The sequence below is a fragment of the Carettochelys insculpta genome, chromosome 13, assembly GCF_033958435.1.
Source record: "Carettochelys insculpta isolate YL-2023 chromosome 13, ASM3395843v1, whole genome shotgun sequence".
Taxonomy (NCBI): Eukaryota; Metazoa; Chordata; order Testudines; family Carettochelyidae; genus Carettochelys; species Carettochelys insculpta.
The window spans coordinates 30,655,251-30,680,787 of NC_134149.1; the positions used below are offsets into that span (position 1 = coordinate 30,655,251).

General features: G+C 39.3%; 1 protein-coding gene across 1 annotated transcript in view; it reads right to left on the bottom strand.

The window, feature by feature from the left end:
- Positions 1 to 519: 519 nt before the first annotated feature.
- The window catches only part of POF1B (POF1B actin binding protein), a 38,899-nt gene continuing 13,881 nt past the window's right edge, over positions 520 to 25,537 (bottom strand). Inside the window, exons 3-14 of the mRNA XM_075008136.1 lie at positions 22,019 to 22,363; positions 18,345 to 18,475; positions 17,072 to 17,099; positions 16,101 to 16,175; positions 13,494 to 13,586; positions 11,934 to 12,047; positions 10,325 to 10,477; positions 10,011 to 10,121; positions 8,062 to 8,190; positions 7,138 to 7,211; positions 3,860 to 3,976; positions 520 to 2,153 (exon numbers count right to left, since the gene is read on the bottom strand). Coding sequence (XP_074864237.1) covers positions 3,868 to 3,976; positions 7,138 to 7,211; positions 8,062 to 8,190; positions 10,011 to 10,121; positions 10,325 to 10,477; positions 11,934 to 12,047; positions 13,494 to 13,586; positions 16,101 to 16,175; positions 17,072 to 17,099; positions 18,345 to 18,475; positions 22,019 to 22,363 — 1,362 coding nt within the window. The 3' untranslated portion in view covers positions 520 to 2,153; positions 3,860 to 3,867. The remainder of the gene's footprint in view (positions 2,154 to 3,859; positions 3,977 to 7,137; positions 7,212 to 8,061; positions 8,191 to 10,010; positions 10,122 to 10,324; positions 10,478 to 11,933; positions 12,048 to 13,493; positions 13,587 to 16,100; positions 16,176 to 17,071; positions 17,100 to 18,344; positions 18,476 to 22,018; positions 22,364 to 25,537) is intronic.

A 25,537-nucleotide genomic window follows, 5' to 3' on the forward strand; every position in this document is an offset into this window, starting at 1 on the left:
GTTTGTCAACAAAATTTGGCACTTCTGCCCACAACCTTCTGCCTCTCCTAGATGAGGAAGAGCACCTTTGTTGACAGATTCTGATGACAAATAGCTGTGTGGACCCTTCAGGGTAGGGGAGGCCAGGGGCTTCTGGCAAGAGACAGGGTTTCCAGGACACTGGGCAGGCCTTTCTGCTGAGCTTCTGGTTGGCTGTTCTGTCAAGAGAGTCGGGGGGCAGGAGCAGTCCAGCCGCTTTGCTGACAGAGCAGATCGCTCTTTCAATCCGCTACAGTACATGGCCTCACTCTGTCGACAGACATTTTGTCAGAAAATGTCTTCTGACAACCGTCTGTTGACAAATGCTTCTAGTGTAGCTGTAGCCTTGGCATCTAGTAATAGTATTAAATAAAAATGTAGCATAAAATAGCTTCGGTCTAAAGATCAATTCTTGTATCTAATCTAGATGTTGTCTAAAGCAGATGAATTAATGGACATAACGGTTTGCTAATAGAAAATTAAACTTACACACTGTTTCATTAATAGACAAAGATTTATTTTACAGCTGTTAGCATCCATAGATCACCAAATGCGCTCACCAACACAGATTTTGACCATCTCTATGGATATGAAATAACTCTTAGTGCCTATAATTAAATCAATACACAGAAAGATAGAAGAGAAACCCTTTATGAGAGAAATGAAAAGCGAGCACCTATTTATGTATAGTAGATCCCTTAATTCCTCTTTTCCCAGTACGTATGTATTTTTTTCAAACCCCACTCCGTTGTTCCACTAACTACTTTTTCTATTTTAATCACCTACACCAAAATCATTTGGACACATTTTATGGTCCTGAATCAAGTGGAAATTTTGTTCCATTAGTAAGAGAATATAGCCCGAGAACTATTTTCATACTACAGAAGAATCTATGTACTATATTCTTGACAATTTGATTTACAGGTAAATTTCAAGAATCTTAAACTACAGCATGGTACAGAGAGTTGCAATTGTTTCAGTTTATAAAGTTTAGACAAAAACCTATTTGTATGCTTTCAAATGCACATTTTAAAATTTTAAATATAATAGTTTACAGTATTATTTTGCCAAATTATAGATGTTGTTTTTCATAAAACTCTGCTAAACTAGCACTTGTGGCCTAAGCGTGAGAAGCTGGATGGTAGAAATTACCTTGCATGGAGTTGCTCCCAAGTTACAACATTTTAGTTAGTGTAGAAAAATGCTGTAAATGTTTTCAGACTTTTTCTTTGAGACTTTCTCATTCATTTTTGAAGTCATCTTGAAAAGATGTCAGTTTGTTTTCTGTATGTGCTTTTTAAAAAATGTAATCTGTTAGTTCTGGAGGCCACATCTCCAGTAGCTGCATTTAGCATTTGATCTTAGTATGGACAGATGAGAAAACATAAGTGCATGACTGGAACCAATGTGAGAGCTGTGAAGTAACACACTTGAAAACAGTGGTACCAGCTTCCACTGCTAAAAAAATCTTGTAAACATTTAAGTTTATCATGAAAATACATAAAAATATCCACATTTGGGGTATGAAAACCATGAGCACCACCCTGGAAAAACATGCTGACATGCTTACTAGAAAGGTATATGTCAAACTTTACCACATCAGTTGTAATGGATATAATTTTGCCTGCTACCTTTCACAACTGGCATGACTGTTACTCTTTACAATGTATGCAGAGAAAAAGCCAACATTCCACATGCAAACCAACTATGGGCGAGGAGACGGGGGGTTGGTCTTCTCAGTATGCAGCAAATAAGACAGAAAGGCAAATTATTTCTTTATACAATGTGGTCTGGAAGGACTGAACATCATAAACGGTATGGCCTGTTGCTTTTCAGCTCCATAGAGAATGTGGTGTCTGGGATTTAACTGCATATAATGCTACTATTGTGTGATATGAACATGACACAGTGGTTCTAATAGGCGGACTATGAAAAGTGTATGTTCTTTTTCTTATAGAAATTAATTTCTTTGAGTAAAGTCAGCCATTGCTTTTCACAATTCTCCACTACATGTCTCTTTAACACATACACTTTCAAAAGGGGCCCAGAGATGAAAAGCAGCAGAAGGTAAACCAGTAAGTCATTTGGTGTGAGATCCCTTGAGCAGCTGGGACCTTCCCTGGATCTGTTTAGTCCTAAAAGAAATAAGCAATTAATTGAGGGGACATTAGTCCTGTCACAAAACAAAAAAATCACATTAGATTTTACATACTACATAATTTGGCTGTACATACACACAATTGCTTACAATTAAATCTATGCAAGGAACATGGCTGTTTTTATACAACAGGTATCTGATTTTCTGTGGGACTCAGATACCTGCAGTGAACAGCCTCAGCTCCCATCCAATGCCTAACACGAGGCACCTAGCTACAATGACTGTATACACTACTCAATTACATTGACCCAAGCACACAGGTGCCTTCGAAAATTTTATCTACCTGCACCACCACATTTCAGTGACAAAAACTTGCTTAAATGCTGATAATTTTTGTGGTGACCGAAAGAAACTAAATACACTACCTGATTTGTTAAAGGAATATTTGTGATTTTACAGGTAAAGTTAAAAATAAAACACTTCAAATACAATCCTACACTGTCATAGGTTTGTAACCAAAGTAAAATAATTTCTTTTCAATTGAAACCTGCTACAGTAGATCCTTGGAGTTACGAACACCTTAGGAATGGAGAACAGTCTCAGAGGAATAGCTATGTTAGTCTGCAGCTTCATAAAAAACAATCAGTCCTGTAGCCACTAATTTATTTATTAGGTAACTTCTGAAACTATAGGGTATGTGTATACAGTTGGGTCTCAACATTCGTGAGGGTTCTGACCACTGATTTTTGTGGGGGAGTAGGGAGGGCTCAGAGCCCCGGGAAGCAGCAGCATGGGTGCTCCCTGCCCCAGGACAGCGGTGGCTGCTGGCACTCCTGGCTCTGGGGAAACGAGGCCACTCACAAATAATTGAATTTGTGAATGTGACACTCGCGAATACGAGAGCCTCCTGTGTAGCAGATCAGGGTTTGCTGGGGGGGCGTGTTACACAATAGGACCATCATAATAGGACCAGTAGAAAGAGTAAATTAAGTGGGATGGGTGCCATTCCTGCAAATATGAAAGGGGAAAAAAAACGTCCTTGTTACGCATACGATAATCGACATCACTGTTAAGTCCCCAGTTAAATGTGTCAAACTTGCACATGAATTTCAATTCAGCTGTCTCCCTTTGTAATCTACTGGTAAAACATTTTGGGAGTGAGGGTACTTCGAAGTGGAGCAGGGACTTCAAAGTGCCTGTGGCTACACAGCTTGTCAGTGCTTTGAAGTTAGCAACTTCAAAGTTTGGGCAGTGAGAATTATGCTAATGAGGTGCTACATATGCAGCGCAGCACCACATTCACCAATCCAGCTCATTTACATGCCCCCTTTGAAAAAGGGGGCCCAGTGAAGACGAACCCGTGTGGTGTAATAGCAATAAAAACTGCAACCCTGTCAAAAGCTAAAGTAGAGTTGTAAGATATAAGATACAAGGGCCAAGTGGAAAAAGTAAAGGCTATTCTTTTTATTCTTCCTCAGTTGCATGGACCATTTTTGGAAATGACATTGTTCCATAACAGACAAGTAAATGCTCTTGGCTGTTTTTAACCATTATTTCTCAATTTGCTATTTTAATTTACTGGAAAAGAAAAAATGTCTAAACTGTTTTAAAATTCCTGTTGCCTTAATGCTTTTTACGAGTCTATTTTTGGATTCTTTAAAGCCTGAACTCCCTAAGTACCTTTAGAATACTGAATTTGCACATTGAAAACAAGTAATGGTACAATGAACATGGATAACTTACGTGTTTTTCTACATCTCTTCTATCTCCTCAATTACAATAGTATCCGTTTGTGTAAGCGGTGAGGTAACTGAGAAGCTATCAGATAGTAGACCAAGGATTGGATATTTGTTCGAATACCTGTTTAAAAAGTTTTGCAGAACTGTAAGTGGAATACTGTACATCATTAAGCTTTATAAACACCTATGTGCACAGCAGCATCTTGATGTAGGCTAGGGCTACACTGGCCGTGGAAGATCAAACACTTAGGTCAAAGTCAACCCCGAACTTCTTGCGAGCCGCAAAGATTAAGGAATGTCGGTGGGAGACGTGCTCCTGTTGACATTCTGCAATGAGGACAGGGACCAATGTCAATGGCTGCAAAATGGATTTTGGATACACAGCTGGCGTAACTAAAACTGCGTAGCAGCCATTGACATTCCCGACAAATGTAGACATAGCTTTAGAGGCCCAAACTTCTTACCTCCTCTCCCTCCCCACACTTCTAGATTAGATATCTAGCCCAGCTTTGTTTTAGATATTAACTTCACTGTTTTTAAACACAGTTTTTAAAACATTTTAGTTAATTAGTTACCAACAGAAATACACTTTAAAAGTATGTTTCCACAAGTACTATTTTTTAATCCAATCACTCACTACAAACTATATGCCATGATTCTGGTCAGAAAGAGGGCTTTTGATTCTTCGATCATGGGATGTTGTTTAAGGAAGAAGGATTGCCAGGAAGAGATGGGCTCCACCTAATGAAGAGCATCTTTACAGGCAGACTTGCTAACCTATTGAGTAGGGTTTTAAACTAGCCTCTCTGAGGGATGGTGACCTAAGCACTGAGGTAAGTGGGGAAGTGGGAAAACGGAAAAACAAGGAGGAAGGTGCCACCTCCTGATTCAGACTGAGAAAGTAGGGCAATCAGCTAGGTGTCTTAAGTGCCTATATACAAACACAAGAAACCTAGGAAACAAACAGGAAAATGTGTACGTCCTGGCACTGTCAAGGAACTATGATGTGATTGGAATAACAGAGGCTTGGTGAGATAACCCATGACCAAAGCATTATTATGGATGAAACTCTTCAAGAAGAATAGGTGGGAAAAGAAAGATGGAGGTGTTGCATAGTATATAAGACAGCAGTATGATTGCTCAGAGCTCCTGTATGAAAGTTGTATGAGAGTTGGGTTCAGATTAGAATTGACAGCAACAATAGTGATGTTGTGAAGGACACCTGCTGGAGACCACCAGATCAGGGGAATGAGGTAAACCAGGCTTTCTTTCCACAACTAACAAGTTTCCAGACCACAGGCCCAGGTTCTCATGCGGAAGTTCAGTCACCAGACATCTGCTGGGAGAGCAATACAGCAGGGCACAGACAAGCCAGGAACTTTGTGGAAAGGGCTGGGGACAACTTCCTGGTAAAACTGCTGGAGAAACCAACTAGAAATCATGCTCCTCTTGACCCGCTGCTCACAAACAGGAAGGAGGAAGTAGAAGTAGGTGGCAACTTGGGCATCAGTGATCATGAGATGCATGCTTTCAGAAACCTGACAAAAGATAAGAAAGGAAACCAGCAAAGTACAGACCCTGAACTTCAGACAAACAGACTGACTCCCTCAGAGAAATGATGGGCAGGAACCCCAGGCAGGCTAATATAAGGTAGGAAAGGAGTCCAGGACAGCAGGTTGTATTTTAAAGAAACTTATTGAGAATGCAAGAACCATCACAGTGTACACAAGGAATAGCAAATATGGCAGGCAACCTGTTTGGCTTAAAAGAGAATCTTCACTGAGCTTAGCCACAAAAAAGGAGGCTTACAAGAAGCAGAAACTTAGGAAATATAAAAACACTGCTGAGCACATGGGGGTATCACAAGGAAAGACAAAGAATAACTGGCGTTACAGCTAGCAAGGGATGTGAAGGATAACAAGGAAGGTTTTTATAGGTATGTTAGCAACAGAAAGGAGGTGAGGGAAAGTGTGGAGCCATTGGGGACAGCAATGCAGAACGCAATATAGTGACAAATTAAGTACTTCAGCTTTTCCAACTCAAGCATTCTTTTGCCTCAGTCTTCACAGACAAGGTCAGCTCCCAAACTACTGTACTTGGCAGCACACTATGGGGAGGAGGTGAGCTGCCCTAAGTGGTGAAAGAACTGGTTAGTCTGTCGAGTTGGATCAAATGAAGCTGAGGGTGCTGAGAGAGCTGGTTGATATGATCGCAGAGCCATTGTCCAGTATCTTTGAAAACGTGCAGCGATCACAGGAGGTTCTGGATGATTGGAAAAAGGTGTATTTAGTGCTCCTTTTTTTTAAGAAAAGGAAAGAAGTGGGTATGGGGAGTACAGACTACTCAGCTTCACCTCTGTCCCCAGAAAAATCATGGAGCAGGTCTTCAAGGAAGCTATTTTAAAACACTGGGAGGAGAGGAAGGTGATCAGGAACAGACAACAAGTCATGCCTTCTATGATAAGATAACTGGCTTTGTGGATATGGGGAAAGCAGTGAAACTTGACTTTAGCAAAGCTTTTGATAGGGTATCCCACACTATTCTTGCCAGCAAGTTAAAGTGTGGCTTGGATGAAGGGCCTACAAGGTGGATAAAAGCCTCTGACAGGGAGAGCCAATCCTGCTGTGGTCCCAGAGGGGAGACCCAGCAGCAGCCCAGTTGGGGAGCCAGCTTTCTTGTTTATTTCCCAGTTCCAGGGGAGCCATGAATTTGACAAGACAGCTGACGTCCTTTCTGCACTGTGTAGCCCTGCCTATGCCTTGTGAGGTGTACTGGGCACTTACATTGATGGGAGCAAAGCTATAGCACAGACACTAACAATTAGGTTGACATAACTCTGTACTGTATACCTAAGCTTCAGTGAACAGCAAAAAGGACTGAATAGTAATATTTTTAATCCCTAAAGCATTCACATTATGACAGCAGTTACAGCGTTTTTTTCTGATCATCGGAATTCTATCCTGTTGCCATTGTTATACAAGATGTCTTTTTTAATGTTCAGAAAACTAAGTCTTAGAACACTGGCATTTCTCAGCCATATACAACTGTAGAAGTTCAGAGGCAGAAACACACTGATTTATTTCACATCCCCCAAACACTTCATCAAAATGGTCAGGTGGAACATATAAAGTGCATCCTTTATACATTCTTCTTAGCACCATTGTTAAACATTTTAAAATAGAGCCTTATAACCTGACACTAGCAAGGAACTGCATCCGCAAAAAGAAAGTACAGAATGAAAATTAAAAAACATTTTTTTAAAAAATCTTATTACTACATTACTTTTTCGTGACAATAGACTTTGTAGACTTCAATTGATTGCATGCTAATCTTTCTTGCTTCAACTGGAAGAGCTCCTGTGGAAACCAAAACCAAAAATAATAAGGGTTCACAGAATGTTAACTCTGAAGTCACAAGAAAATACTTAAGGTTAAACTCATCTCAGAAGGCACTATAGAATAAAGTGTGTTATTCCAACAGAGTGGGTCATAGAAAGGCCTACAGGGTCTACCTAAGTCAGTGTTATTACAAGGAGTTGGGCAAAGCTTAACATCTATTTCAGGAGACAGAAAGGATGAAGCAGGTTGTAGGTCTTCCCTCCTTATGCAGCATGATCATAGATTCCACTGAGCAAAGTTCAACTAGGAAATGTCTTGCCACCCAAAGCCTTATAGCTTACAGGAGCTGTGTCTATACTTGAATTCCTCTTTTGAAAGAGGTATGCAAATGAGGGAAATTGAAAATGCAAATGAGGTTCAGATTTTCATATCTGGCACCTCATTTGCATATTCTTATTTCAAAATAGCTTCTTTCGAAAGAAAAAAACCAGTGTAGACACTTTTTCGAAAGAAAACCCCACCTTCAAAAGAATTCTTCCCATAAAAAAGATGCTATTTTGAAATAAGACTATGCAAATGAGGTGCCAGATAGGCAAATCTGTACCTCATTTGCATTTTCAATGTCCCTCATTTGCATACCTCTTTCAAAAGAGGAATGCAAGTGTAGACACAGCCAGGGAGTAGAACAGTTAAAGAAAATAGCACTAGTGATTTGTTATCTTCACAGATCTTTTCTACCACATCTGTATCTTCCCCCTTAATTCAAGTGATTCACACAGCTGAAATGTGAATTGTCTCATGGTCCTCAAAAGGGTAAGAAGGGTAACAGGCTTTATAAAAGTGCCACATAAACGAACACTGTTTTTACCTCTTGCTGCTGTTTAATAAAAGTCTCTTTCTCTTCCAACTTTGAAGTCAGTGCATGTAGCCTCATCTGGAAGTCACTGTTACTTCCCTCTCTTTTTGAACTATCTTGCTGGAACTGGTTTACCTGGGACTTTAAACAAATACAGTTGTGCACATGGAAAACAGTAGCTCTGAATACTACATATCTTAAATAAAGCCGACCTGCAATGAACAAACAATGGTGTTGTGCCCCCTTTTTTGCTGCTGTGTTTTAAAGAGGCCTGAATTTTAATTTTGGGGGGTGGGGGGGAGGAAGCAGCATTCCCGGTAACCTGTGCACTTGTACAGCTGCTCAGGAGAGTTACGTGATGCCCAGCTGATTAGCAAAGTGCCCACAGCTAAGTTTTGTGTTTCTGCTGTTGGTGCACATTTGCACGTACTTCAGTGCACTTAAAAATTATATACTGCAAATGGACGGAAAAAAATCCATACATGGATGGAAAAGACAAGAGGGAACGCTGGTGAGCAGGCAAAAGAAAGCAGGGCATTCACGTCTTCCTATGCTGTTTTTCCTGAAAGTTGTTACTGGCACCTCTAGAAAGGAGAGGCCTCAGACAATGAAACCTGACTGACAGGAGAAGCCAGTTTTATTCATATGTTTAAAGCTATTTGGTTTGTTCCAAGTTAACAGCTGTTTCTCTCACACATCTGAACAGGAGGAAAGATAGCTTAGTTAAAAATGTCAAATATACATTTAAGACACCAATTAAGTTTTCTATCAAAACAATGAACCTGAATTACTGATAGTATGTTTTTTTAGGAAGAGGAAAACAAAAAAATACACAAAGCTTTTAAGGCTTTTTAATACATAATGAATGAAAAAAAGCAGAAAGCTGGACTCTGCTGATCACCTTGAAACTATAATTAACATAATTTTCTCCAGTTTGTGGGTTTATTTCATGTACTACTTCTCACATTTTGTTTCTGCTTCTTTTCTGTTACTTCATAATTATTTAAAATTCATACTCTGAAAATGAAAGATTTCCATCATATCACATAAAACGACTTTTTAAAATTTTGTAGGCTACTAGCACGCACTTAAAAATCCTTATTTTTCTTTCAAAGTTTTATATGTGGTGTTGATACAACACCTTGGAATACTCTAGCAAAGAAAATGAAAAATATTTGTATTTCCAGTTTACCTACTTGGTGCAATTGTGAGTGCTTTAGATGTCACCCCTTTATGTCTGTGTGATTCTCACACAGCAAGAAACCACTCAAAAATAACCAATTAATATAAAAATATTCAGGGAGACTCGAGAATAGGTCAATGACAATTAAATGATTTTAGCTCCTTTTTGGTGCAATGGAGTCGTTTTGTGTAGCTAGTATTACTTTAGTAGTTCACTGGTGTTTTGATTGGTATCAGCAGGTATATTATTTAGGGAACTCAGCATGCACTGGTAAATTCATAAGGACACCAAATATAGCACAAGTTAAAATGATCTCTGAGCAGGTCAAATACACATACTAACTAACATAACTAACACTTCATGTGACAGAAATTTTATAGGTATCGATCAAACCAGGGCCCCTCTTATTTTACGAAAGTTGCATTTTTGGTTAGTTTCTGCATCCCCTCCAGATACATGGAGCTTTTATTTATGCTGAACTCAAGAGTCTCTAATGTGTACCCAAACTGCCAGCCCAATTTTGCAATCAGAAAATAATTCTTCTGGAGAGTGAATTTTTAGTTGTAAATAGAACACAAGATGAACAAGACCAGGGATTCCATGCATACAAGAGACCACAAAGCTCTAATTACAAACCATAAATACCTGAAGTGTGTATATTCGTTGATTTAATCTCCCTCCATTTTGTAGTTTTGAAAGTGGACCCTACCACTTTGCTATTGCCATACTTTGCTCTGAAGTCCATATATATCGAATGTATATAAGATAATCAACATACCCTAAGTTTGCGGATCTCTCTGTCTTTATCGTCTCTTAAGTTGTTAATCATCTCCACGTAACGACTAGAGAGTTCATCTGTGGTGGTTTGTAGCACTGGATTAGAACATGTCTATACAAAATAAAATTACAGTACTCTAATTATTATTACAGTTTAGGATATAAAGAATGTACCACTAGATGAGAAAACAAGTTTGTTCCACGTTACACTTATCTGTACGTGTCCAATTTCCCTCTTTTCTTTGCATTCCAAATCTGGGGCAGCTGGATTTATGAACGAAAAAATATTGAAAGGGAAACTAAAAACCCCAATACCTGCATTCTCAGGTTCCGGATCTCTTGTTCCAGTGTACGCTTGCCGTACTCCAGCTCTTTTATACGACACTCGTTCTCTCCCTCGGCATACTGCAGAGCAAGGATCTTTTCCTCCAGTGAACGACATTTTGCAGCACTGTCTCGGAGTCCTTGCTATGAAAACAGCACACAAATTATTAGATATGGGGCAGTGGGTTTAGTGTCAAGGTTTGCCTTTGAGCAAAGCTCAGTTCGGAGAATACAGTTATTGGAAAGCCATTTATTTTAAAACTTATTGTCCTGTGTAACTTTATTCATAGCTAATTCATATCTGCTGCAAGGCTGGATGTTGGGAGATGCTGCACATATTCAATTTCCATTAAATCAATGGGAATTAAATACAGCACCTCCCTGGGACAGATCCTCAGAGTATAAACTGTATCCAGTGATGGCTGTGTATTCAAAAACTGGAAATACGTTTCGTATTTACATTTCAGAGAGTGTAAGCATGTGTGGAAAGATGTTGGGCATTCTAGGGGTAGGCCAAATTCACTCAAAAAGAGACCATGGAAATTACAAGTGGATTTTTCAAAAGATGAAGTTCTTTGATCTCTAGTTTTAAACAAAATTTTCTACCTCCAAAAGATTACTCAATGTATTTGATACAGAGGGCTAAATCTTAACAGGATCTCAAAGGCGGACAACAACTTCAAATTGTACATGGAGCATTACTGAATTTTTTAAAACAAATTACTACCAAACAACTTATTGCTTCTACTAGAATGGTAATAAATTATTGCTTTTTTTGGCAATTACTACATCCTACACAGAACACATTTCCAGATGGCATGTGGTAATTGACAACTGAATTTAAAAACGAAAACACAAAAATAACAAACAAAAACCCACTGATGTATTTTTAAAAATTAAAGCAGAAAAATATTTTGCATCCGTATTAAGGCTCCATTACAGTGACAGAGCAGCATATAGTGCTTCAGTACATTTGAGAATTGAATCTTGTGTGTTAGCTGCCTGAACATTTCTAGGAACAGTAAGGCCATGTCTACACTAGACCGTTCCTTTGAGAAGGGGCATGCTAATGAATGAGTTGGGAAGATGCTACTGAGGCGCTGTCATGAATATGCAGCACCTCATTAGCACAATGATAGCCATGTGCCTGTATAGATGGGGACCTTTCGAAAGGACCCCCTGGACTTTGAAAGCCCCTTCTTCCAAAAACCAAATAGGAAGAAGGGGCTGTCGAAGTCCAGGGAGTCCTTTCAGAAGGCCCCCATCTACACGGGCAGCACACAATTCAAAAGCGGTGCTTTCAAATCGCGCATGGCTGCCATCATGCTAATAAGGCACTGCATATTCATGACAGCGCCTCATTAACATCTTCCCAACTCACTCATTACCATGCCCCTTCCGAAAGGAAGGGGCTAGTGTAGACGCAGCCTAAGTGTATGAAGTTTTCAGAAAACATGTTACAGAGAACGCTGATCTCTAACTTACTTCCTTTTTTTTGGAAGAGGTTACTCCAGAAATGGATTTGGAAAAGTTGTTCACAGAGCTCAGTGTTAATTCTTGGGCGACAGTAATTCTGTTCAAAATAAATCTATGAATTTACCTGTTGCTGGTGACTATTCTCTCTCATGGATGCCAAGAGTGTTTCATACTCCTTCACCTGAGATGCTTTAAAATCTAGGTCCTTCTCCAGTAACATCTTGTCAGTTTCCAATTTCTATAAGAAAAAAGTACTTGATATGAATAGCTACTGTAATTGGTCAGTAAAAATAAACTCCCTTTATTTTTAAAAGAACAGATAAATTAAAATGACTAATTTATCAGCTCATCACAAAGTCAAATTAAATGAACCGAAAAAAATTCTAAATCTGTTTTGTTGGACATACAAAGCAATTGCCCTGATTTGTTTGCTCTGTTACTATACTGCACACCTAGCACAAAGTGCCCACAGTTACATTATTTCCTATGTGTATTTTTACATCATGGTTATCATTAAGCAACATGACTAATATCTATCACGTGTTTGTCCTCTCAGTCTTTCCCTAGAGGAAGAAGTGTCTGAAGTGGAGTGTTTTGATCATATGCAGGCGCTTTGCGAGTTACAAAAATCTGACTTATGAACACACGCACATACAAACTAAAAGCTCATCTGCAGCCTCAGGGGAGCAGGAAAGAGACACAGGTGGTGGTGAGTGGCATGAATGCAGGCCCATGGACACTGGAGGAACAGTGGGGGAGCAGTGCAGCCAGCGGTTTTCCCTTCAAAACACCTCTTCTCTCCGCTTGGCTGCACAGCTGTCTGCTGCTCTTCCGGAGTCCGCCAGCTCACGCTTCCACCACTCACCACGTCCTGGTGAGCAAAAACTGGGCACAGCACACAGCGTGGGGCTGGCCAGTGAGGGGGGGTGTGTGCGTGCTTGGAAGCCCTCTTCAGAATCTTACCTACCTCCTCCTCACCCACTAACTGAGCCTGCCTTCCACCAAGCACCAGCATTCACAGTTAAATATAAAAATATTTCTTGGTCAATGTTATTGTTTTTCTGTTTTGATTAATTACTAGTATTGCAGAAGTATTATTTGCTATTATTTTTACGCACATATACAGTATTTCAGCTACATTATGGATTAAATAGGCTTTTGTGGGCTAGCCTGGGAACGTAACCACCATTTACATCATTGTTTCTATAGGAAAATATGTTCCAAGTTCCAAACAGTCAACTTACAAATGAATTTTTGGACACAAGCCATTCGGTAGCTGGATACTTCCTGTATTTTATATTTGCACATACCCTTCTGTTAGAGAAGGAAAGGTCAAAGAAATGTGCCTTTCACTCAAGCTACGTCTTAAAGTCAACAAGCTACCCATCTCCAGCTATGTGAATAACCTAGCTAGCTAGAGTCGACATACCTTAAGTTGTTGTCACAGGGTCCACAAGAAAAACTCTCCCATCTACTTCCCTTACTCTTCTCATCCAGGACAGAGCAACAGGGCTGACAGGAGAGCAATATGCAGTCAATCTGGCAGGTCTTCATTAGACCCACTAAATCAACTGCCAATGGATTTATATGAGAGAATCTATCCCAGCTGTTGCATTAATGTAGCCTCAGAGTGGAAAAGGGTGACAAATTAAGATTTATGTTACGAAGGAAGGCAGTAACCTACCTCTAAGTCATCTTGTAGGTGGCAAAGCTCTTCACGCAAACTGCCAAAAGTAGAAAGTACAAGTCGCAGTGATTTATCTGATGTCACTCTCATCTAAGAAAAAGAAAAGGATTGATTTCAGCTTTTTTGTGGGATGTACTAATTGAAAATAACCAAACAAGAATATTAAAATTAGTTTAACAGTATAGGATTTATTTAAAATGGGTTTAGAGACGTGCTAGATAATTGCAAACTTGAAAATTATGTTTATTCTGCAGCTAATTTAAAAAAATAAGGCAGAACAAGAACTGTAAGACCTGCTCATTTCACTTGCACTTTGCCCTTTGAAATTTGAACCCAGGTCAACAAAGTTGAGACTTTACTTCACTGAAAACAACACTGTCTATTGCATAAAATTATTGCCTCATAATACAGGACTAAATAAACATTCTAACTAAGAAAAAACAAGAGAAGTAAAGAAAAGCTTCATATATGCTCATAGTGGGAAAGGAGAAAACACTATTTTTTCCTAATATTTCCAATTTTCAGCTTTATTGGGAGTTTAGAGCCCATCCCCAAAAACAAAGAACCCCACAATAGGGTTAGGGATAGCTCAGTGGTTTGGGCATTGGCCTGCTAAACCAAGGATTGTAAATTCATTCCTTGAGGAGGCCATTTAGGGGTCTGGGGCAAATAGATTAAAAAAAATAATCTGTAGGGGATGGTGCTTGGTCCTGCCAAGAGGGCAGTGGACAGGGCTCAATGACTTCCTGAGGTCCATTCCAGTTCTATGAGATGTGTATCTCCATATTATAACAGCTAACATTCTTGGGAAAGCACACAACCATTAATCATTTTTGAGATCTGCCAAGCTAAGCTTTCTACCTCAAGGACAAATAATACTAGATAAATCACAAGCTCCTCCCTTTAATGGGGGAAAAAAACAAATCAGATTAAAAAGAGAGAAGCAGTAGTGTTGAGTAATGCAGTATTGGCTGTCTTCTTTTGTCATTGTTAATACGTTCAAATGGCTGTGCTCTGGGCCTGTTCGCATTAAAGCAATATGGTATTGCAGTATCTCTTGGTACAACAAATCTGTTTTAAAGTTATGGTTAAAAGTCTAACTGTTTTCTTTCAAATGACAAAAATAGCTCTAGTTACAGGTAGGATCAATGACTCTTGGGATTGTCCACGAAGGCTTGGCATTCATAAAGTAATCTGATCTTTTTTGCCTGGATCAGTATGCACCATGTTTTCTTGTCTACTTCATTTTTCTAATTAATACCCAGCACTTTTCAAAGCTTCTTTCACAGGATTCCCAACATCTCTCCTTTGTTCATGGGTGCGCCTTAAGCAGTCTGTGAGCCAGATGCAGTCTACCAGGGTTAGCCCCTGGAACTTTGGTTACCTGCATAACTGCAAGTATGGCTGCTCGCAGCTCCCATTGGCTGTATACTACTTAAAGGTACAAAAGGTTGGAAAGAAAATACTGAGAATAGTATGCCATTGTGCAAAGATAGTATGCTCTTATTTGGAACTTTTCGTTCTTTTCTGGTAACTGCATATCTAAGACCATTGGACTAAAAGGGATCCAAAGATGAGTGACAAAAGGAGAGACTGGGACTGTTAGAAGAGACATTATTAGGAGAGAACATGATAGGGGTATACAAAATAGTGAGGCACGCTTTAGACTAAGATTCACTTATAAGTGGTTCATAAAGTTATTAGTAGATGTCATAAGCATGTTAGAGACCTGAGTAGTATGTATTAAATATGTCTTCAAATGACCTCCTGAGGTCTCTTCCAACCCTATGATTCTATTACAGGTGGTTACAAAACATGATTGTAAGCAATGAATAAGATCTGTTGAACTATTACAATTAACAATTTAATAAAATATCTACTAATTTTTTAATATAAAAGAATGACCAAATAAGAAAAGGCATTAAGAAGGTAAAAAACCAGATGCTCCTATTCAATCTGTCCTCATAAGGCAACAAGACTTTCAATGAACCTGAAAGGCAACAGATTTAAAATAGATAAGAGGAAACGTGACTAATGCTTAAAAAAAAGCAGCCAGTATTTGGAAATGGCTAAGCCGTTAGGAAGATTCCAGATACTTGTAAAAATAATATTCATAGTTACATTAGACAGAATAAACACATAAAAGATATCTGTGCTTCGAGGTGTAAGCCAAACACTAAGGGCTTGTCTATACTTGCCCCTAACTTTGAAGGGAACCTGGTAATCAGGGCCACAGGAGATTACTAATGAAGTGCTGTGGTGAATATGCAGCACTTCATTAGGCTAATTTTCCCCTGCGGCAACTTCAAAGCTTCAAACTTCAAATTGCTGGCATGCATGTATTTTGAGGAGTAAAGGGACTTCAAAGTACCCCACAGCTACGTGCATGCCAGAACTTCAGAGTTTGATGCTTCGAAGCTGCTGTGGGGGAGAATTAGCCTAATGAAGTGCTGCATATTCACCTCAGCACTTCATCAGTATCTCCCACGGCCCTGATTACCACGTCCCCCTTCGAAGTTGGGGGCAAGTGTAGATAACCCCTAACTGTCTCATAAATTAACTGGTTTTTTGTAGACTTGTAAGTGATCTTTTTCATTTGTATACCTGCAAGAGATACCGAATTTGCTGCTTTGTGAACTCTGAAAGTCCTTTGGGAATTAAGTCTTCAATATCTTCTACCTAATAATGAAGACAGAAAAAGAAATCAATTTGTTGGCTTTGACGTCTTGAATAAGAATTCTTCCTGTATGTTACAATGTGATCTTTTCACTAATGACATTCTGCCACTTGGAAAACATAAGAAAGTCAGAGAATTCTGAGACGTTGAATGCATGCTGATCAAGGTATGTCCAGAAAACTTCCAGAATTTATGATTTTAATTGTATATAAAGCTAATGTATAGGGATACCCATCAGCCTGTAACATACTTTATTTTTGCTGATGAATGATAAAAAGTCTGTCCATTTTAAAACGTGTATATTTTAGAAATGAAAAACTATCTTCCTATTCTGTAGAAATAAAAGTTACCCTGAACTGTAGCTACACTGGCTTTTGCTGTGATATGTTCAAATCAAATCCTACACGGTAAGTATGGGCAGAGATGGGCCAATAAGTCAACAGAAACCAAAATGGCAAACATGCTTTAGGACATGCTGTACAGGACTCAGTAAACGGCACTCTTTCCACCACTTCACACTGAACTAAAATTTCTTCTTGTAAGTCACTTGGCCAATTTCCAACAATTCTCAATATTCAGAAATTGTAACTGACCAACCTGTTTGTCTGTCTAAATTCACAAAGTTTCATTTGAAGACAACATTATACTTCACTTCCTGTGCAGTAAGACTCTGCAATGCTGCTGAAAACAGCACTTTTACCCTCCCGCAAATGCAGCAGCTATATGCTTAAGGAGTTATACAAGGAAGCTTTTAAAGTAACGCCTATCTTTCCCAGGTTTTTATCTATCTTGTCAGTTTTATAGCAAACACAGGAAAGAAGTTTTAATTGAGAACTGAGAATCTTTTTATCAAAAAAAAGTTAGTTATCATTTGGACTAGGTAGCTTTAAATGCTTACTTGACTTGTAGATTCAAAGTCCTTTGTCCTGCAAAACACACACACAGAAAAATGACAGATTAACAGTGTGACTCTTGTTGACATGAAAGAGGAATGAAAAAACTGCCCAACCATGATAAAAATTATTTTCAAAGATGGGAAAAAGTACCCCAAAAGTTACTTGAGTAAAAGTGCAGCTGCTTTTAGTTCTGGATACTTAAGTGCAAAGATGACATGTGCACGTGCATATGTACTTTTATTCAAGTAGTTTTCCAGAGTAACATGGCAACTTGTACTTAAGTACAGCTACCCCACCCTCAAAGCAATTGTACTTTTACTCAAGTAACTTTTGGGGCTCTTTTCCCACTTCTACTTATTTTCCTTTAGAGATGATATACAACATTAGAGAGCAAATGTAATGGCCCTAAACACTCTGAATGTCTAAACCAGTACCAAGATAAGTTAATTCCTCAGTATTATTCAAATATTATTTTCTACAGTCTTGGCCATATTCATTCTTGGGGAATTGTCACGGCCCAAACCGGAGAAAAATATGGCTCAATTAGTCCAAGAAATTGTAGGGAGGAAAATGAGGAATTTTAGAAAAAAACTTGTAATTTGTTTTGAAGAGAGCTGCGGCCTGAGAAGATTCAGTATCTGATTGTTCTATAGTAACAGAGAGGAAGCCGTGCTAGTCTATACACTACCAAAACAAAAAGCAGTCAAGTAGCACTTTAAAGACTAGCAAAATAGTTCCACGAAAGCTCACCTAATAAACTATTTTGCTAGTCTTTAAAGTGCTACTTGACTGCTTTTTGTTTTGATTGTTCTATGTGCACTATAACTCATTTTGGAAAGTAGTTTAATCATAGTTGTTTGCATACAGATCCTGTGCATGATGGTGCACATAGACTTGCTCTGAATCCAGAGCATACCGCATAGTGTTGACATCCAGGTAGCTTCCTTCTTTGCATCTTCAGGGGAGTAGCACAATGTAATTGTGTCTTACAGCAAAAAGTCCTGCGCTTTGCCCCATGTGCTGTCTGTATTATCTCAGAGGGAGATGCATTATCTGTTTAACTCTGAAATGTCTTGACCACTAGGCAAACCATATGATATACACGCACTGCAATCAGTAAAATAGAATGGCTTCTGACATCCTGAGACACTCACAGAGTTAAGTTATGATGTACTACACTCTCAAATTTTTAGTTGGTGGCAGACTGCAGCTCAAAACAAAGCACACTGCTTCCTCCAGCCACAATGCCACAATGGGGTCATGGGTCTACAATACCTCCTTCCTAGCTTTTCCACATGCTGCACTAAAGTGCTGTACAGGTCATTGCTCTTCCGGTGCACTTCAGCAAGTAGCTCTCCAAAATATCTGGAGTCCAGCTGGTTATTGGATTCTTGAAGAGACTGCACCTGAACGAGTGAAAAAAATGTTACCAAAGTTAATGAAAAAGACTGCTAGTAGTTTAGGTGATATCCAGAGCAGTGTAAGCTGGAGACCCAGTTAGAGAGCAGTTGGATCAGGGTCCTCACCCAAAGAAAAGCTGAGCCTGTCTCTTGAAATGGGTGAACTTGGGGACTAGGGGAAAAACATCCCAGAAGAGGCATCTTACCTTGGGATTATAACAAGGAGGGGGAAGTAATCTGCCAATTCCACCTAGCTGGCAACTCCATGGTCATAAAGAAGTAAACAGCTATGAGATTTCAACTTTGGCAAGAAGCCCCTTTAAGGATCTTTACAACAGATCCTTTCACTGCTGAGCTCTCTGCATGGGACACAGAGCACTTGCCACAGGCACTCTGAAAAGGCAGCACAGACATTGCTTCTCTGAATAAACTTCATAACACTGAAGTTGGCTCTAAGTGGCTGTTTCTAACTAATCTGAAATTTGGAAGATTTCAAAAGTCATCTTTATGGAATTCTGAACTACCATTAAACTATGCCTTCCTAAGTACCAATTAAATGCGTATGAACCTCAGAGATACAGATTGCTTTTTACATACAAACATTAACTTTATTGTACTGAGAAACAACTCTAACTTTTCCAAAATTCTCTACAGATTCTGATTTCAATCATACAAGAGGCATGCTCTGATTTAACTCTACATATGAAAGCACAGTGCATTGAAAGGGAAACGGGAGGATCAGGAGGAACAGGAGTTAAGGCACCAGTGACTGAGGACAGGAAACTTCTCTCTAAAGCTTTAGATTAACAAGTAAGTCTTAACTTTCATTACTGTCCTTAAGACCTATGTTTCATTTTCTTTATAATTCTATGTGGAAAAAATGTGAGTCACCAGACTAAACTTCCTTTTAAGTTTGTCTCCCTCACCTTGTTTTATATGTTCCACACACACCTTTATCGTGTTCCTGCATTATATAACTTATACCATTTTTTTCTCTACTCATCTTGAAGTTGTCTGAGCCACTTTTCTGTTCTTGTTGAAGGGCAAATGCTGACTATGCTCAAAAGGGGATCATCACAGGATAAAACTACAATTATTTCAACCGATCATTTAATTTTAATACATTTAATGTGCATCTCAGAACAGACAGGATTCTTACAGCTCAGAAGGTAATCAAATGTCTTGTCACACAACAGGTGGTCTACATCAGAAGCCCTGGAGACCATTCAAACATGGACTATTGTTCTTCTTTATGCTTACAGTAAAATGAAGTATATTGACAATATGTGACTAAGACTGTAGCAATTTTAGGTTCTAAAAGTGAAATTTGAGTTAAAAATTACTGAATGTTAGTTCTCTTTTCTGAAAACCAAGTCAGATTTCTATTGGCTCACTACGAGAACTCATTTCATCTTTTCCTTTTGGTGGCTAGTTATTGCTTCTCAATTCAGCTTTCTGTTAACTAAAGCTCAAAAGACATACATTTGATCCTCAAGATCTTGGTGAGGCATCATTGGTGGTGCCTTTCAGGGACTTTCAAATGATGTGTACAGGTTGTCCAGGTTTCAGACCCATACAACAATGTTGGGAGAATAACAGCTTGATACACAAGAAACTTAGTGTCTGTTTGAATGTCGTGACCTTCAAAAACCCTGTGATATAAATGAGCAAAGGCTGTGATGACACAGCTCAGATGGCACAGGATTTCCGCATCAATATCTGCTTTGGATGACAAATGATTTCCAAGGTAGAGGAAATAGTCAACATTCCCCAGTACTTCTCCATCTTGTGGTATCTCATTTAGAGGTGGCTGATGGAGCACTTTGGTCTTCTTCATGAAGAGGGTGAGACCAAGACATGTGTAAGCATTGGCAAATGCATTTGTTAAAGATCTTTCTCTGAGAGGGGAAAAACTGCATTGTCATCAGCATACTGAAGTTACATGATAGAGGTGGTGGAAATCTTACTCTTAGCTGTTAGCCTGCTAAGCCTGAACAGCTTTCCATCCAGTCTATAAATGATTTCAAATACCAGCTGGGAGCTTCCCAGAAATTAGACACAAAGGAATGGCTATAAAAATCACAAACATGGTTGGGGTAATGATACAGCCCTGTTTGACTCCCGTTTATACTTTGAAAGATTCACTCTGGGAGCCAGTACTGCTCAGAAGAGTCACTTTCACGTTGCCATGAAGCAACTTTAGGACAGTCCAAAAGGCATGGCAATTCACTGAATGAAAGCCATATACAGTGGCCAGTTTTGCTCCCGACGCACTTCTTGCAGCTACCATGCTGCGAAGATCACATGAATCAAGATATACAATATTGCATTAGAATTCCGGAGGCCTGCCAGTGACAACCCAGAAGCAGGAAGCCTATCAGTCAATGCGGCCACTGGATAAATCAACATGCTTAAGGGGTGCTCAAGGAAGACAAGGTAGCTGTGGAGAAGCTGAATGAATTCTTTGCATCCATCCTCTCTGCAAAAGATGCAATGGAGGTTCCCATACCAAAATTACTGTTTTTGTTAACAAGTCTGAGGTACTGTTCCTGATGGGGATGTCAGTGGAGGAGGGCTTGGAATATTATGGATTTTAATGTACCAGTTTAAGTCACTGGCACGTTCACTGAAGAGTGATGAAGGAAAATCAAATATTAAATTACACAACTACTAACTGTGGCACATAATCTACCACCTAAATCAGCTTTTGTACCTGCTGACTGGAGTTTCACTAATATAGTGCTGATTTGAAAAGGAGAAGAAGAAAACTCCAGCAGTGATCCTAGCAACCACATGTGGGCAAGCCTACCTTCAATACCAGACAAAAGGGTTGAAACTAAAGAAGGAAACAGAATTGGTATGGGGTGGCTGCAGGGGTTGCGTACCCTGCATTCACTGTGGTGTCAGGAGCCATAAGGAAGCAGAGAAATGCAGCAAGCTCTGCCCCACAGCCATCTCCTTGGCCAGCACAGTCACTCCACTTCACTGCAACAGTGGGAAGTGGAGCACCTCAGCCTCAGTTCCAGTGTTCTGCTGCAGCTGCCAGGCCGGTTTGCGAGATGGCAGCTGAGTGCAGCAGGCTGCTGCACAGCTCTGCCTCCACACAGCTCCTGCTGCCACAGTGAGTGCAAAGAGGCCTGTCCCCTGCTGTGGAACCCTGAGGCTAATCTGAGTTATGTATGGGATGGTCCCCCACAGAGGGTTGGGGCTGCCGCTGTGGTGCCCATTGTGGGGAAGAGTGGGAGGCTGAATTGCCAGGGAGCAGGCGGGGCTGGCAGATGGAGACAGGAAATGGAAGGGGGATATGTGGGGACTCCTCCAGAGTCGTACCAGAGAGTGGGAGCCCACTAGCCCATAGGGAGGATTTGAGGACTGCCACTGGCTCTAAGGTACACTGAGTTTGAGTTTGACACTCCTGGCACATACAGCGTAATATTGACACTATATATCTTAACTAAGCTCCCAGGGACTTTTAATTTCCTGGCAAAATGCTTTGCAAAACATTGACATACTGTGAAAAATAAAATATTAAACAGGAACTCTTCTTACTGGTTTACAGCCTTGGATTGTAACACTCCTCACTGTGTTCTTTCCTGTTCCGCCATCAGTCACAGAGATTGAGCTTATTTCACAGGGACTGGAAGTTTGTCTTTGCTGGCACTGATAGTTGACATGTTGCTGTTCAGACTGCTGGCACAGATAGTTGACATGTTGCTGTTCAGACTGCTGGCACGGATAGTTGACATGTTGCTGTTCAGACTGCTGGCACTGATGGTTGACTTGGTGCTGTTCAGACTGCTGGCACTGATGGTTGACTTGGTGCTGTTCACATTGCTGGCACTGATGGATGATGTTGGACTGATTGGACTGGTGGGAAAACTGGTATTGTTTCTCCTTTAAAAAATACAGCGGGAATTCAAGATTATTATAGAAACAGCGAAAATTACTTACTCCCTAGTAAAAAGCCTCTTTGTAATGAATAAATGTATTCTTACATAGGAAAACACAAGTGGTAGTTTATGCTCATCAGCTAACCAAATATTTTCATTATATAATTGAAAAAGCCATATTATGCCTCATTTTTGTTTAAGATAGGTGTTTAAGATTTAGCGTATTACAACATGAACACATGGTTTGAATAGAGTTGTGATAACTGAGCTGGCCCCATGATATTAAAGAGGCGGGTGCAGTACTGCACTCATGATTTTGTCATGAGTCTCATGATAATTATTGCTTTCCTTTAAGAACCAGCTCCTGGAGCCAAGTTGACATACAATGATTTCAGCCTTCATTTTTAAAGAAAAATTAATTTCTTATCTTTGGAGAAAGCTTCACAATGTGACCCAGAGTGAACCTTAAATGTTCAAACAGCAGATGGCAAATAAAAAGAATACCATATCCATTATTTGCACATACTCATGATTGTTGGTGAGCCTGACTCATGATATTTGCACATTTGGGGTGGTAAACACTGCAGAGTGGGTAAGATACTACCTTTTATTGGACCAACTTCTGTTGGTGAAAGAGACAAACTTTTGAGTTTGCAACAGAGCTCTCCTTCAGGTCTGGGAAATGTACGCAGTGTCACTATTGAATACTCACTACATTTTGGAACAGATTGCTTAGCACTAGTGGTTAAATCTTGAATGGTTCCTTGAAGTAGGTATTAAACTACTTATGCTAAACAATCTGTTCCACTTTGTATTTAGCAACGACACTCTGAGAGCTCATCAACACTACAGAGTTAGGTTGACACAAAGCAGCTTATGTTGACCTAACCATTCACATGTCCACACTTAAATTTTGCTCCAGCTGACATAGCTGCCTTTCTACACTAATCTAATTACTCCACATCCACGAGCACTGTCGAATTACAGCTGATGTAGTCAGGTCAATGCAGAATCAGTGTAGATACTGTGTTGCTTATATTGACTGTTATTATCTTTCATGAGCTGTCCCACACTCAGTATAATCGATATTAGCACTCCTGTTCAAGATATACACAATTGATCCAAGAATCTAAGTGCAGATACACACTAGCGATATAACTACTGCATGCCTATGTAAGTTAGGTCAACTTAATTATGTAGTGTAGACTCAGCCTCAGTTTCCCAGACCTGAAAAGAGCTAGTTCTGTGCAAACTCAAAAGCTTGTCTCTCTCACTAGCAGAAGATGGTCCAATAAAAGATGTTGCCTCACCCACCCAGTCTCTCTTGCGTTTGAACACTCTTGACACAAATTCCAGATTTGTAATACACTTTCATATTCTCAATATGAAATAAATAGTACAATGAAGTTAGTATTCACAACATACCCATATGTGAAATGGTACTTCCACCTGTTTATATCTACATTGAGATTCTATTATTATTCTAACATATGTTCCTTTGACATATCCTGTTACAGTAAGAAACGCAGAAGTTAGGAAAAGAGATCAAGTTTGAAAGACATATTTCTCAGCTCTTCCACTGTGGTACTGTTTAGTAAGAAAAGAATTCAGAATTGAATTTGATCAGGGGATGGATTGGTTAATTTGCTTCAAAAATTTGAACAGTGAACATAGTGAACAGTGAACCTGCAACATTTGTCCCGCATCATGCAGACTACATGATAACACATCATTTATGTTTTTATAATGCAGGAAAAATGCAACTTTTTAAATTTATCAGGTCTATGAGTCCCAAGGAAACTGTAAATAATATAAAAGCTAGTTTAGGCCGTAACTCAAAAAAGCATTCCGTCATACACAAAATCCTACTGACATCAATGTTATAATGCTTTGCTCAGTAACATTCTTTATTCTTGCAAATCCTGCAAATCTAATTTCATGTTGTTTCTTAGTATGTAAAATGGAAATCTGAGTTTGTGAAAATTTTTTGTAAAATACTTTTGGAAAAATGCCCAGTTTTTGTTTTCTTCCTTTTCTCTAGTTTTCCTCTTAAATCATAACTTCAAAAATGTTCAGACATTCCTTCTCTCTTTTCCACTTAAAACATCTCCAACTTTGGAAAAGCTATGTGTGGAGAAGAGACCCTTTACACATAAAAGTTGAACCTCTCTCGTCCAGTATCCTCAGGACCTGACCAGTGCCGAACTAGAGAATTTGCTGGACCATGGGAGGCAAAAAAAGACTATTGTCTAGCAGTATTACCAACATTTCCACTGCTTACTGGACTCTTAGAAGACATTTAGGGATAAATCACACCTAAATAATAGCACAGAACACTGAGAGCCAGGACTGGTGGCCGTAAACAAATTTTATGGAACCACAGGAAATTGGCTACGACCATGATAAGTGATCGTTCAGCCAACTAAAATCATGATGGGTTATGGATGTCACCAGACAAGAGAGTGCTGGACTAGTTCATCTAGTCAACTTATAGTTTATTTGACTGCATTCAGTGACAGAAAAAGGAGAAAAACAAAAATCCAAAATTTCACAATTTCCTTCAGTTTTTGATCAAACAAAACATTTCAATTTTAAAATGTCACTTTTTCCAAAGTTTTCTGAAGAAAAATTAAATTTAAACACAAATACATTTTTAATGAAAAATAATTTTAACTAAACTCCATTTTCTGGCAGTAGATTGTTTCAACCAGCTCTACCACACTGAGATTAGCTAGAAACAGAGTAAGATTCCAAACAATGCCTTTCCTTATAGTCTCATTTTTCTGAAAGCCTGAGTAAATAGGACAACATATCCATGCAATTTGGAATTATTTCTAGAAGTCAGTGGGGCTAACTCTATTAGAATGTAGTTGCCAGTGAGAGTAAGTGTTCCACACTCAGGCTCAAAATGAAAGTACTAACAAATAATGAGGCACAGCAACTCATAGCTTCAATTTAAGTGGACATTCTGGGGGAAAGTAAAATCAGATGATACACACAATATTTTCTGAATAGTAACAAAGAGAAAGCCATGCTAGTCTATACACTATCAAAACAAAAAGCAGTCAAGTAGCACTTTAAAGACTAGCAAAATGGTTTATTAGGTGAGCTTTCGTGGGACAGACCCACTTCTTCAGACCGTGGTCCCACGAAAGCTCACCTAATAAACCATTTTGCT